This window comes from Pongo abelii, chromosome 11 (genome assembly GCF_028885655.2).
Source record: "Pongo abelii isolate AG06213 chromosome 11, NHGRI_mPonAbe1-v2.0_pri, whole genome shotgun sequence".
Classification (NCBI taxonomy): Eukaryota; Metazoa; Chordata; class Mammalia; order Primates; family Hominidae; genus Pongo; species Pongo abelii.
In genome coordinates this window covers 144,920,778-144,934,735 of record NC_071996.2, presented here as the reverse complement: position 1 = coordinate 144,934,735, position 13,958 = coordinate 144,920,778, and the positions used below count along the sequence as shown (strand labels likewise).

The 13,958-nt window shown below is 49.2% G+C and overlaps 1 protein-coding gene across 10 annotated transcripts in view; it reads left to right on the top strand.

Moving 5' to 3' along the window:
- Positions 1-13,958, top strand: part of HDLBP (high density lipoprotein binding protein) — an 86,495-nt gene that overhangs the window by 38,729 nt on the left and 33,808 nt on the right. For 8 of the 10 annotated variants that reach the window (NM_001133967.1, XM_009238362.4, XM_063712567.1 and 5 more), the window contains 4 exon segments: positions 6,507-6,571; positions 8,139-8,251; positions 10,454-10,611; positions 12,138-12,353. In NM_001133967.1, the coding sequence (NP_001127439.1) occupies positions 8,176-8,251; positions 10,454-10,611; positions 12,138-12,353 (450 nt within the window). In that variant the 5' untranslated portion in view covers positions 6,507-6,571; positions 8,139-8,175. 10 annotated transcript variants of the gene reach the window in all.

Below are 13,958 nucleotides of genomic sequence, written 5' to 3'. Positions count from 1 at the left end.
AGAAAGCATCCTGTAGTCCCCTCTACACTAGTGGGCTTTTCTTCTTTTTTTGATCTACCTATCTTCTGTTGAGGTAAGTGTAGCCCTTTTGGGGATCATGACTTTATGGAATAGGAGGGTATTCTCTTCTCACCTCCTACCTTGAGCAGACCCAAACTTCTCCCCTGTCCCTTTGAGGGCTGAAAACTCAAATGTCACAGACAGACGTTCACACTTCATTTGGTCTGAATATTGCTAGCCATGGAATTTCTAAAATTTGCTTCTACGAACTATTTATTAGTTTCAATGTGCTAAGCTTGCTGGGAGGAAATGCTGGTTGTGAGCATCAGCACAGAAGCATTCTGGACGGTTATTAGCACAAAGTTAACATTTGATTTTATAATATCTTCTGCTAACAGTGTTTTTTAAACTAACTCTTTACGGTGTCCTGTGTACTAGGTACTGTGCCTGTGCTGACTTCCTAGCTTTATTGGAAGTTCCTTGACAGTGGACCGAATCCCTACCCCTTACTCTTTCTCCATCTCCCTCTGCAGTGCTGAGCCCTCAAAAACAAAACAGCAACAAAAAAACACACTTGCACTAGTTGCTGATTGGTTAATCCCCACGGAAAGGTTACCAACAAACCACAGCAGTGACACAGAAGGGAATGCCTATTTCCACATCTAGGGAGGCCCACCTGCCCAGTTCCGTGCTGCTGACTTAGAGCATGGCTTTGCTAATGATATCCTTGGCTCCTTCTCTGCCTCGAGCCGCAGATGTTCTCTGCCTTCTGTGACTCTGCTCCCCTCCCTAGGTGGTGTCATGAAATGCATGGTGTTTCTCCCCTGACCTTCCACATACACTTGCCTGCTCCACATCCCCACCTGCCCAGGCAGGGCATCACACGCCCTTATCCATCCAGTCTTCCTGGAATTTTACCCACCTCAGTGAGGGCAGCTCTTCCCAGTCACTCAGGCCAAGAACCTGTGCCTTTCTTAACTTCTTTCACACCTGTCTTCTGGTTAATAAGGAACTTCTTGGTGCTCCTTTCCGAATATATACCAAATCTGGCCATTTATTTCCTCCATTATGCCCACCATAATGCAAACCATTGTCATCTTTAGACTGAACTAAAGTAGGCCTCCCCTGCCACTCTCCACTTAGTGTCAGTGTTCCACGAAAAAAAAAAAACCACGTCTGATCCTGCCTTCTGCTGCTTGCAGCCCCCACCCAGCTCCCACCATCCTCAACAGCACCCGTGGCCCGGCTGCAGGCTTTGCGGACCTGACCCCATTCCCTGGGTAAGGCTGGGTGTGCCCCTGCCTCTTGCCCTGTGTGGGACGGTCTTGTCCCCAGATACCTGTAGCTGATCCTGTGTCCTATGCAGGATTCTGTTCACCTGCAACTTTGCCAGAGGTTCAGACTGACATCTCTACAGATTGTTCGACTCCCTTTATACCCTTAAAAGAAACAGTGGCAGTTATCACTTAGTAAACACGATGGATGCAGAAGTGACAAGTCCTTCCCGGAGGGTGGAGACCCTGAGAGTAGGGATTCCGTTCCGCCCAGTCCTGCGTATCCACCGTGGGCTCAGAGGCCACACACCGGTTCTTTTGCGTGTATGCACCTATGTAGAGATAGAGCCATAAGTAATGCACTCTTTAAAGGAACGGGATTTTATATTTTGGGGGGAGATTAAGTTGATTGCCAAGGAATCGGGTGGGGATAGTTTATAAAAGTGAAGGACATAAGGAACAGACACGCAGGAATGAGGGAACGAAAGCCCCGGAGTCGCCTGGGAGCCTCACTGCGCTGTAGGACCTCGTGCTGGTGGGGCCATCCGTTTACGATGTGGTGGGCATCCTTTGAGATTTTTCTTCTGTGATTTTTGGGGAGGTGGGCGGTACTGGTGACATCTGCTGCTTCCAGAGCAGCCGTCCTTCCTGCTCCCTTTCTGGTCTTCGGTTGTTTCCACTCGGGTTCTTGGGGGGCACGCTCCCTCTGCTTTCTGGAGGTGATTAATTTCCCAACTCCTCGGCACCGCCTTCCCCACCCGAAAAAAGGATGCAGAGCCACGCCTGCAGTTGGGTGGGCCTCCCGGGTGCTGGGCGGCCCGGGGCGGCGGGGACCCCAGCGGCGGGGCGGGCGGGGCGCTGACGTGTCCAGGCGGGATTGGGCCGCCGCCCTATATAGCAGCCGGGGCCCCGGCGCCGCGCCTCGGAGCGTCCCGGCTTCTCCCGCGCGGCGGGCGAGCAAGCGAGCGGCAGGACCAGCGGGCGGGGGCCCACGAGTGAGCGCGCAGCACGGGGCTGGGAGGCCCGGGCGGGCGGGCGGGCGGGGCGGGGCGGGGCGGGGCGGGCTCGGGGGGCTGCCGACGTGGAGGCCGCGGAGGGGGAGGGGCCCGGGTGCCGCGGGTCCCAGGCTGCGGCCCCCGCCCGCGGGTGTCCTGCTTACCGCGCGTGGCGGTTGTGGGCCGGACCTGGGGCCGGCTCCGAGTCTCTTCTGCGCGTGGCCGTGGCGCGGAGGGGCGCTCACAAACTTTCTCAAGTCCGGTGGTGCCGCTGGGCCGCTCTTGGCCGCAAGCTGGGCTCCCCCGTCTCTTCCCGGGGTTTCGGTGGGGCACCCCCCGGGCCGTGGCCGCACGGCGGGGGAGGGGCGGCCGACCTGAGCCCAGGTCGCTGACGTTGGTGGGGCCGGCCCTCCCCTCCCCCGCTCCCGCGGGGGCGCCCCCTTCCCCTAGCTTGGGCTGCTCTGGCTGGCGGGGGCGCTGTGTGCGGCCAGGGTTGGGGTCCCTGGGAGGCCAGCGGGGTCCTTCCCTCCAGGTGGCGGCGGGGCGGGGGTCTGGGCGCAGGCCGGGCGGTGGGGCCCCCGCAGCACCTCCACCTGCCGCGCGGGGCCCGCGGCCGTCTACGTGTTCGGGGGTGGGGAAAGCCGCTCTTCTTGGGCCTGGAGTGCAACTTGGACGTGCCCCAGGGTCGTGGATGAAAAATACATTACGGAAAAATACCGAATTTGGATGAAAGGCGGGGAGGCCGAGGGGTTGCTGTCCCTTTAAGCCTGTCCCCGCCCGCGGGCCCTCGTGGCCTGTGGGAGGGCCGTGCTGAGGTGGCATCTGCGAAAGTTCCTCCATGCAGGATGGGTGCCGACTTCCAGAACTTAGTGAGAAGTGCGGAGCGGAGCCTGCCTTCTGCTCGCCAGTCGCCTGCGGCCTCTCCTAGATTTCAATCTTGTGATCTTTGAGTGGATCAAGATTTTATTTTCCCATTCTGAACTTTGGTTTGTGGTCTTGAGTAATTTTACTTTTGGAAGAGGAGAAGTCTGGATTTCAGCCGGAGACTTTTTTGATGCCCTCCATACCCGGTCCTGTCTGGTGCTTTAAAGCACTTGCGGGTCTCATTAACTGAGGCTGAAATGAAATTCTTCCTGGAGTATTACTGATAATTCTCTTGGAAGACTGTTGCCCATTGAATATGTAGTTGGCAAAACTTATCACAAGGGAATCAACTTAATTACTTCCTCGTTTAAAAGCAAAAAAGTAGAACCCCTCATGTGAAGCCTTTTCTGTTGCTGGCAGAAACCTGTTAAACTTGTGCTAAACTTGTAAGCACCAGGTTTCCCACGTAACACACAGCTCTGTCAGGACTCCACGTTTTGCTCTACACGTATTAGGGCGGAAAGGGGTCTTGGTTCCTGCCCTCCTTCCTTTAGTTCTAGTTCTGTTTGCTGAACGTTAAATTCTGAGATGTGACCTTTTTTGCTGTGGACGTTTGCACTCTGAGAAACAAAATTAAAAGTCCACGTTGATTGTAGTTTGAGGTTTACATTAGGTGGACCTGGACACTGATTGATCCGAGCTTCCTATGGGAAAAGTACTTGGGAGAGCCAGAATCACGAAGGGACTGGGGCCATATGGGAGGGACTGAAGGAGACAAGAGATAGGGCTCACCTACCAGAAAGAGCCTTGGAGGAGGGCGGACTTGTTCTCCATGGCCAGAAAGGGGAAAGAAGTTGTAGATTTTGTCATAACTTGAGGTGGAGTGTTTACAGCCATGCAGGGGTGGACCCGGGCCCTGAGAAGGCCACGAATTTCCTGTCCCTGGTGGTATTAAGAAACTGGATTAGAGTAATATCTGAGGTTCCTTTCAATCCTGATTTGGGCAGTACTGTTAGATCCAGTGAGAATCTGAGATACCCGATGTCTAGCCTCTGTTCTTGGGTATCTAGGCCTGCCCAAGGTATCCTGGGAACTTCAGATAGCAAGTGGAGTTGCCTGGCGCTGTCCTGGGGTCGCTGAAAGATCCACATGGAACAGGATTAAACCCTCGTGGGTGTTGTCTGTGAAGGCAGAGCCAGGAGCAGGGCATAGCAGTGCGGGGTGGACATGGAGCTGTAGGGACAGTTTCTTAGGTGCTGCTTTGTTGAACCAGAGGCAGGTGGACCCCTGGGCTGCGCCTCACGGGATTGGGAGCACAGAAGGAGAATGAGACTGACTTTTAAGAAAATCTCACCCAGAATTTCAGGGTCTGCATTTACATGTGGGTCATCAAATGCTTGCTTAAAACGCAGTCTTCGAAAACAGGTTTTGAGTTGTTTAGAAGAAAAACAAAATGTTGTTTGATGATACCAGAACCCTAGATGTTAAATGTGTCTCTAGTTGGGAACCATTCGTTACAAGCTCTGACAAACTGCCACTTGGAATCTGGAGGCTAGGGACTCAGTATAGCCTGTCAAACCAGTCTGGAGTTTTCTGGAGGTCTACCTTCTTCTGCCTTACCTGGCTGCCTGAGGGTCTGTGCACGCCTGAGGAACATGAGGGGCTCTGCTCCAGGGTCTCCCTCAGACACAGGAGTAGGTTCCCTTATGTTGAGAGTCCTTTCAGTATAGGGTCTGGCTGGACTTGGCTTCTGAAGGGTGTGTGAGTGGTCTCAGAAGAGACTGACACTGGGTGCACGGTGGGGATTGGCTCATCACAGCTCTGTGCTGGAGAGTCGGTGCGGGCTGACATGGACAGAACTGCATTTTGCAGACTTCTAGTGTGGCTGTCACTGGGCACTGGAGATTTGCCCAGAACCTGGCTTGATAAGGGGGTGGGTGTCTGGGTTTAAGAAGTGACATTGGAGCCTGGGACAACCTTGAGTGAGAGACCATGCCAGGTGGATAGTCAGCAAGCAAGAGTGGGAGGGCGGAGGGTGGATGCAGGAGACCAGTGGCAAGTGTCATTGGACACCCGTTGGGGTGCCTTAGCCTAGAGTGCCCTGCCCCATTTTGCTCCCAGACTGGACAGACACTTGGAATCTCAAGGAGCTCTTGCCAAGTTGTTAATGTGCTACTGTGACACTTTGGAGAAATTTTTTTACTTTAATCTTTAAAACTTGCAAACTAGAATTTTTGGTGATGCTTTTAAATGGAATACTCTTGATCAGTTTGTCCCACCTTTCCCCTTCGGTCTTGGGGTACATCTGTGTGTCTGGTGCATCTGGGGCCCCATAGTGTCTCTGGTTTGTGGCAGGTTCCCTGTGTGACTCAAGCCCTGTATTTAGAGTTTTAAAAAAACTCATGACCAAGATTAGAATCCGGAAATACCACCAGTCCACATCCTCTGCTGGAAAGGCGAGACCCTTTAATCCAGTCTACTGGATGCACCCCCATTGCCATGAACCGCCTTCTCAGCTCCGGACCCATGTGTCTTAAGGGCAAGATTGTTGTCACGGTATTAATAGTATTCTCCAGTTGAGTGGGGTGTTCCTGTTACTGTCATTGCTTTTCCCATTTTAGACACATGCCTCACTCCTGTCAGCAGTTCCACCTTTTCATGGTTGAGGAGCACATGTGGTCGCCAGCCTCCCATCTCCAGAGTCCCCTGAGGCGAGGTGACTCACCCTCCTACTTCACAGAGTTCTTGGTCCTCCCCAGACAGCCTTTGAAGGTTCCTTTCAATCCTGCGATTTTATGACCTGGTTTCTAAATCCCCAGTGGATTAGAAAGGACTGAAGGACTTTTACAGGCTAACAGCAAGAAGAACAAAGTAACTGCAAAATGTACGGAGAATTCTTGAAGACAGTAGCTCTTGGTCACCATAAGTGTTGCAGAGCCCCCGAGGTCCACATTCTGTTGTAGGTCAGAGCCCAGCACAACAACCCTTCTTCTGGTTCAGCCGCCTAGCGGTTATGTGGGGTACAGGAAAGATGATCCAGCCATGCAAGAGAGCACCAATAGTTTTGTGAGGATTTTACTTCAAAATGGTTAAGTTTAGAAGTTTGGCACTTAAAAGATCACTCCCTCAGGTCCCTGGAATAGTTGTCCTCTGCAAGTTTGAGCTGGTTCACATTTTATTTTGTTTTGTTTCAAGCTAATGGTTTTCTTTTCTTCCAAGAAACTTGCCTGAGTATTGGTGTTAGTAACCAAAGCATAAATAATATCTTGACCTTTTCTGATTTTGAGGTAAAAAGATCTGAGTTGTAAAATGTAGATAAGTAACTTTTCTCTGGTTTCCTCTCTCTCCTCTCCCACTTCCCATCCCATACCAGCAAAAGCTGGCAGGCTGACAGAGGCGGCCTCAGGACGGACCTTCTGGCTACTGACCGTTTTGCTGGTAAGTTTGACCCTGTCTGAAGACTTCCTGTCCCTGGGCAGTGTGTGGACCTGGGAGCACAGGGATGCGTATTTTCTTAGTCCTGTGTGTACCTTCTTTCTTTATATCACACCTTCAAGTTTCTCGTGGTTTGTCAGAGATGTCTCCATAGCTTCACCTCCCAGCAGGAACCATCTATAGACGTGTGCCCCTTAGATGTGTCATCTGGCTTCCATCTGTTTTTAACCTTTTATTTCTTAAATATGAATTATGTTTATTCAGTATTATCTGAATTGGGGTCTTGCTTCTCTTTAGGATTGCAGGCCTTAACTTTTCTTGAACTTGGGGAGAGGTCTTAATTATGTTATAAAAATTATGCAAAATTCACTCTTTATTACTTGGCCTTGTTGTGTGAGTAATTGATGCGTAATTGTGTAAAGAAAATGGGTTCTTCCTCACCGTAGTAGTTTGGAGCTCACCTGGAATTGGGGAGAGGGAAGGAGAGGAAGCTAACATTCCTACCTCAGAATGCTGAATGTACCCCATTTTTCAAATAAGGGAGCTGTGGCTTTCAGAGCCCATATCCTACTGAGCACTGTGGCTGTGCTAATCTGAGAAACTCAGTGCCCTTGGGCCAGGTTTCCCCTGCTGTGCGAGTTCTGTCCCACACCTGGGAAACAGAATGGAAGAGAATAACCAGTCAGTGTGGATCAAGGGCATTTAGCGCAATTTGTGGGTCTGTTACTGTTGCTACAAAGCACTGAGGCTGCTTTTTCCTGTCACGCAGCTACCACTTATAACCACCTGGTTAAGTCGAGATTTGGAGGTGGTTTAGTTTGGGGCCTGGATGCACCTTACAGAGAGAGACTGGCTGGCTTTTTGTAGCAACTGTCATGATGCATTTTGTAAGCATTAAGAGGTGTGTGGTGAGCAAATTGACAGAATAACCAAGGTCACTGTTAGGAGAACGATCCTGGTGTTGATCTGTGCCTGGAGCCTGGGTCAGGCAGGTGGCAGGTTCCATGGTCCCCCGACCCCTGCGGTTAGGGGTGGTGCAGACTGTGTCTCTGTGGCCCCTGGGGTGGACAAATGGATGCAGACTTCCTGGAGTGGAGGATGAGCTCCTCCATTACAGGCACCTTTTGAGGGGACAGTTAACCAGCTGTTCTAGGACAAGCTTGTTCAACCCGAGGCCCAGGACAGCTTGAACATGGCCCAACACAAATTTCTTAAACTTACTTAAAACATGAGTTTTTTTGTTTGTTTTGTTTTGGTTTTGTTTGTTTATTAGCTATCATTAGTTTATTTTATGTGTGTCCCAAGATCATTCTTCTTGCATTGTGGCCCAGGGAAGACAAAAGATTGGCCACCCCTGTTCTAGGACCTCCTTTACTTGCATTTTCCCCCCCTTTTTATCACTTGGTGAGAGTTTGGATATCAGCTTACATCAGAGGTTATGAGGAAAATAAAAAGATATAGTTTGCTGGTAAAAAAGAGAATAAAACTTTTGCTAAAACTCTTAGGTTAACAATCTCATAGATAACTGAGGGTTGTACTTTGACTTCTGATCTATTCTTCTTTGCTTTAGTGGTTTTCCCGGATTGTGTGTAGGTGTGAGATCAACCATGAGTTCCGTTGCAGTTTTGACCCAAGAGAGTTTTGCTGAACACCGAAGTGGGCTGGTTCCGCAACAAATCAAAGGTGACAGCCCTTTTATGTGCTCTTCCTGGTAATGTCTAAGGCATTGCTCCCTCTAAAGCCTTTACCAAATCTTGTGCCCTTTCTAGAAGTACCTTTTGGCCCTGTGATTGTGGGGCAGGGAGGGCCCAACATCTTGTGTACTGTTTTTGCATTGCCGTGTGTGCAGGGGCGACTGGCCAGGCATGAGGAAATGAATCAAATACAGTGAGATTTAGAATGTGGACAGCTTTCTGGAAAGCCAGCGAATTTGACCATTGGTAATTAATGCAGTCCTTTTCAAAACTGCTTTTTCCTAATTGTGGTGAACTAAAATCTGGGCTGTGAAGCATCCCAGAGCATTGCTTAAGCCTGCCTTGAGGATGAACGCTGGACCCTGGCTTCGGAGTGCTCGAACGCCACTGGCTGGGATTAAGAGCAGTGCTGTACAGTAGAATAGACTACAAGCCACGTGTACAATTTTTTGGATTCTCTGGTACTTATTAAAAGGGAACAGGTGAAATTAATTTTGATATTTTACCCCAATATGTCTAATACATTGTCATTTCAACATCTCTAATGTAAAAAAAAAAAAAAAAAAAAAGCGGGGGGGGAACCATTGATATTTGAGATTATTTCTCTTCAAAGTCTGATGTGTATTTACAACGGCGGGACATTTCCTTCCAATTGAATGCCAGATTTTCATCCAAAATCCTTGGTCTGTGTTTACATGTTATAAAATCTTCATTTGAAAGAGCAGATTGTTGTACTCCAGGTTGTTCCAGACACACTTAAAAGTTTTCCAGTAACTAAATTGAGTATTAGTTCTTAATATTAATTAAAATATAAAATTCACTTTTCCTTAGTCACACTAGCCACATTTCACAAGCTCATTTCTGGTGGCTGCTGTGTCAGGTGTTGGAACCCCAGAAGCTGCTTTGTTCTGGGGGCCTGGGATCCTCCCACTGGAGCCAGCTTCCCTGTGAAGTCTGTGTTTCCCTTTCTAGAGAGGGAAGACAGCATTGAAAGAATGCTCCCACCTGTCATGTCAGCGCTGTCGGGTAGATGGACGTGCAGCTGGGAAGTGATGGGCCTGGACTTGGGCATGAGCCTGTCTGATTCCAGAGGTCATCCCCCTGTTCTCTGTCACATCCATTCATGGTGTTTTTCACTGGGCCTTGCTATTGCCAAGACACCGTGCTCAGTCCTGGGGATTTGGGGTCGTCCAAAACAGTCACACCCTTGATTTCATGGAGATTGTGGCTAATGGCACAAACACATGAACAAATAGGGCACTATGGAAGATGGAAGTGATAATAATCAGGGAACCTGATTTCCACAAGCCTTATTGTCTTCTGCCTTGGGCAGGGCAGGGGGAGATCAGTGGTGACAATTCCCACTGCAGTCTTTTTTTTGAGACGGAGTTTTGCTCTTGTTGCCCAGGCTGGAGTGCAATGGCGCAGTCTTGGCTCACTGCAACCTCTGCCTCCCGGGTTCAAGTGATTCTTCTGCCTCAGCCTCCCGAGTAGCTGGGATTACAGGCATGCACCACCCACACCTGGCTAATTTGTAGTATTAGTAGAGACAGGGTTTCTCCATGTTGGTCAGGCTGGTCTCAAACTCCCGACCTCAGGTGATCTGCCCACCTCGGCCTCCCAAAGTGCTGGGATTACAAGTGTGAGCCACCGCGCCCGGCCTCCACGGCAATCATTTTTAACCTTGTATGTTACAGTGGAAAATCAGAGTTTTCTTCAAAGGCAATTCTCACAGGTGGTGCTGGGTAGGACCATTGTTTTACAAATGTAAGGGTCTGTTCTGTGCCTGGCGTTGTCATAGTTGTGATTGTTTTAAGTGTGTTATTAGACTCTAGAGGACTTAAAAATTGATGGAGCAAGGGTTGCTTTCAAGGGGCTCACCCCGTTAGGGGAGTGGGGCTCACAGTGTCTGAGCTGATGTTTACCAGGGAGACCATGTGGATGGGGGTAGGTTCGCTGTCGGAGACTGGGAGTCTCTGGCCTCCTCTAGCTCTCACACTCAGGGTGCTGGGCCTGGTGACCTCCTGGGGCCTTTTCCCATCACTATGAATTAGAAGAGAGGGGTGGGGGGAGTTGTCCCTGGAGCATTTGATGGTTCTTTTTTGTCTTTTTAAGCACTGAAACCCTTAAAAGTGTTTTTCATGTAATGCTAAAAGTAGTGCTTCCTTTTAATCTGTGTTGGCTGGTCCAGTTGCCACTCTAAATTCAGAAGAGGAGAGCGACCCTCCAACCTACAAGGATGCCTTTCCTCCACTTCCTGAGAAAGCTGCTTGCCTGGAAAGTGCCCAGGAACCCGCTGGAGCCTGGGGGAACAAGATCCGGCCCATCAAGGCTTCTGTCATCACTCAGGTAGAAACACCATTGTTTCTTTTAAAAATTTTATCATGTAACATGTCCATGTAAATTTTTAATTTTTTATTTATTTATTTTTTTTTGAGACGGAGTCCCGCTCTGTCGCCCAGGCTGGAATGCAGTGGTGCGATCTCAGCTCACTGCACGCCCCGCCTCCTGGGTTTACACCATTCTCCTGCCTCAGCCTTCCGAGTAGCTGGGACTACAGGTGCCCGCCACCATGCCTGGCTAATTTTTGTATTTTTAGTAGAGACGGGGTTGTTGCACCGTGTTAACAAGGATGGTCTCCATCTCCTGACCTCGTGATCCGCCCTCCTCGGCCTCCCAAAGTACTGGGATTATAGGCATGAGCCAACCGCGCCTGGCCAGTTTTTTAAATTTTTAAAAATTAATTGCTGTTCTTTCTTAACCTATCCTTCCAAGCGTAGAATCTGATGGAAGAGTTTCTGAACGTGCAAGATTGAGAATGCTTTGAGTAGCTAAAGGGAGAAGGCCTTCAAGTTAAATCATCCCCCACCCCAGAGATGTTTCTGTCGACCACTTCTTTCGTGTCCACCCTGTATGCTAGCCCTCAGCAGGACTGGCACTGGTCGGTTTGCAGGCAGTGTTTGTCAGATGAATGGGTCCTGTTTTCTGTCCTCTATTCATCATCCTACTTTCTTGAAGAGGTTAACCAGTTTCCTGGTTTTCTTTGGCTTCAGTAGCCCTTCTCTCTGCTACCTGAATTTGAGATGTTAGTGAGTTTCAAAACTTTTATATAAACTGATATCATCTGGTCATGGTGGAAAATTACCATCTCTCTGCCAGTGTCTTCCCTGAATTTTAGGCGCATAAACAGTTGCATCCCGATCCTTCCATTTTCACCTGTCTGCTGTCTTGTTAATGGTTTTGTTAAATATACCACTGTCTGCTTGATGACTGTGGTCTCAAACCAGGGTGGTTGATCCCTCTTGCTTCCACTTTGTCCCTCCTCAGTTCTTCTCCATAAAGCAACGGGAGGGACCCTGCACCATCAAGCGGAATGCCTTCTGCTGAAAACCCTGTGTTGACTTTTACTACAGGGTGGGATGGGTGATCCTCTTCACTGTCCCCCTCTGGTGCGTGCACCAGGCTTCACCCCCATCCACCTCCTCCGCTTTCCTGCCTGTACACCCTTAGTTCCCTCACCTCTTAGCACGGATAGCTGCCTCGTGCTTCAGGAAGGTGTTTCCTGGCCATCCCCAGGGTCCACCTCCCACTTCTCTTAAACTCTCTTCCCCCTGTTGATGTCATCACAGCACTTGCTAGCTGCCTCATTCATTTGTGCAGCTGATGTGGTTCTCTCCTCCTTAGGATGTCAGCTTCTTGACCTTGGCACTTTCTCCTTGTCTTTCAGCTGCTTTATCCCAGGGCTTCGAGCAGTGCCTGTGGGCAGGGTGGGGCTGCTTTGTGAGTGGATGGTGATGAACACATGTTCTTTACTTCCTGTCTGTTGGCCTTCTTTTAATCTCTTAACCGTCCCTTTTTTGATCTTTTTTGAGCAGGTGTTCCATGTACCCCTGGAGGAGAGAAAATATAAGGATATGAACCAATTTGGAGAAGGTGAACAAGCAAAAATCTGCCTTGAGATCATGCAGAGAACCGGTGCTCACTTGGAGCTGTCTTTGGCCAAAGACCAAGGCCTCTCCATCATGGTGTCAGGAAAGCTGGATGCTGTCATGAAAGCTCGGAAGGACATTGTTGCTAGACTGCAGACTCAGGTGGGTAGCCTGAGGCCTACTTCTCCCCAGTGACTGTGTACCCGTTCCATTACCTGGCTCCTGATGCAGGCTAGAACGTCACTGGACCCTTCCTACCAGGCGGACAGTTCAGTCTTTCGGAGGTAGGACAGCAACATTCAGAGTCCCCTGGCGTTTTTAGTGGAAAAACTCACTAAACTAATAATAGAACTGGGACACTTAACATTTTTGCTCTTTGAGTGAATGAACTTGAAAGTAATAATAATTTTTGTTTTTAAGAGATAGAGTCTCTTGTTGTCTAGGCTCTTGTGCAGTGGCTATTCACAAGTGTGGTTATAGTACACTGTGGCCTCAAACTCCTGGGCTCAGGCAATCCACCTAGCCTCCCAGTTAGCTGGGATTACAGGCACACCACCACATCTGGCCAAACTGAAAATTAGAAACTTGTCCCAGAGTTTGAGACACTTAAAAGAAACTGGGCTTGCTGAATGGTAAAGACAGGTGGTTCCCATTGCTTTGCTAGTGTGTTCATTAACTACACATTTCCAGGCCCCAAATTGAGGAGATTACAGGTTCAAATTCTGTTTTAAGCCAGTTTCCTAGTCTTTGGCAGTCTGATGCCAGGACTTGGACTTTATTTAAGAACATTTGTAATAAGCAAATCTCTGATGCATTTCTCCCTAAGTGGTAGCACTTAAAGACCAAGAAAAATGTAAAGAATCTTATTAAAGTGTTGCATGACTGCTGTTGTACTAGATAGGCTTATTTAGGAATGGAGGTTCTTCCCATCTGCTACTGAGTCTCCTTGATCTTGTGGGAGCTGGATCTGGAGCACCCTGGAGCACGGTGGTTGGACGATGGGGATCTGATGGGAGAGGGCCTGAGGAGTAGGAGTGCAGGGTGTAGCCAGGAGGTGAGGCAGAGGAGTGCCACCTGATGTAGGTCCAGCTGCGCCACTTAACCACATGGGGGCATTGGGACAGTCCCCAACCCCAGCTGGCTTCATGGAGTTAAACCATTAAGTGTTAGGAAGGTGAAAGTGTTGCTTGTAATTGTCCAGCATTGTGGCCAGTGCATAATAGGCTCTGAAAGTTTTCCGGGTGTCTGCTAGTCAATGGATATTTGAGCCTCTGTTTTGTAATCAACACTGTAGGGGAAAGGGCCACTTCACTGAATATATGGATCAGAATGAAGACATTGTCCCCTGACACTCTCCTGCTCCTCGATTATCTTCAAACAAATCCCAGATACATTATTGTGCCTTAGTTCAGATATTCCCCTGTTTTCATGTATACATATATGTAGTCATTGTGCTCTTAACTCATGTAATCATATTGATAGTGGTTTCTTAATATTATACCTGTTTAACCCAGTCTCTGTTTGGACTTTCCTCATCATCTCCAAGATGTTTCTTCCAGTTGGTCTGTTCAAGTCAGTGTCCAAACAAGGTCCCAATGTTGCATTTGATTATAGAGTCCTGTCTCTCATTCTTTAACAGTGCTTACTCCCTCCTACCCCCCCTTTTTTTTTTTTTTTTTTTTTTTTTTTGAGACAGGATCTCACTTTGTTGCCCAGGCTGGAGCGCAGTGGTGCAGACACAGCTCACGGCAGCCTTGACCTCCTGGG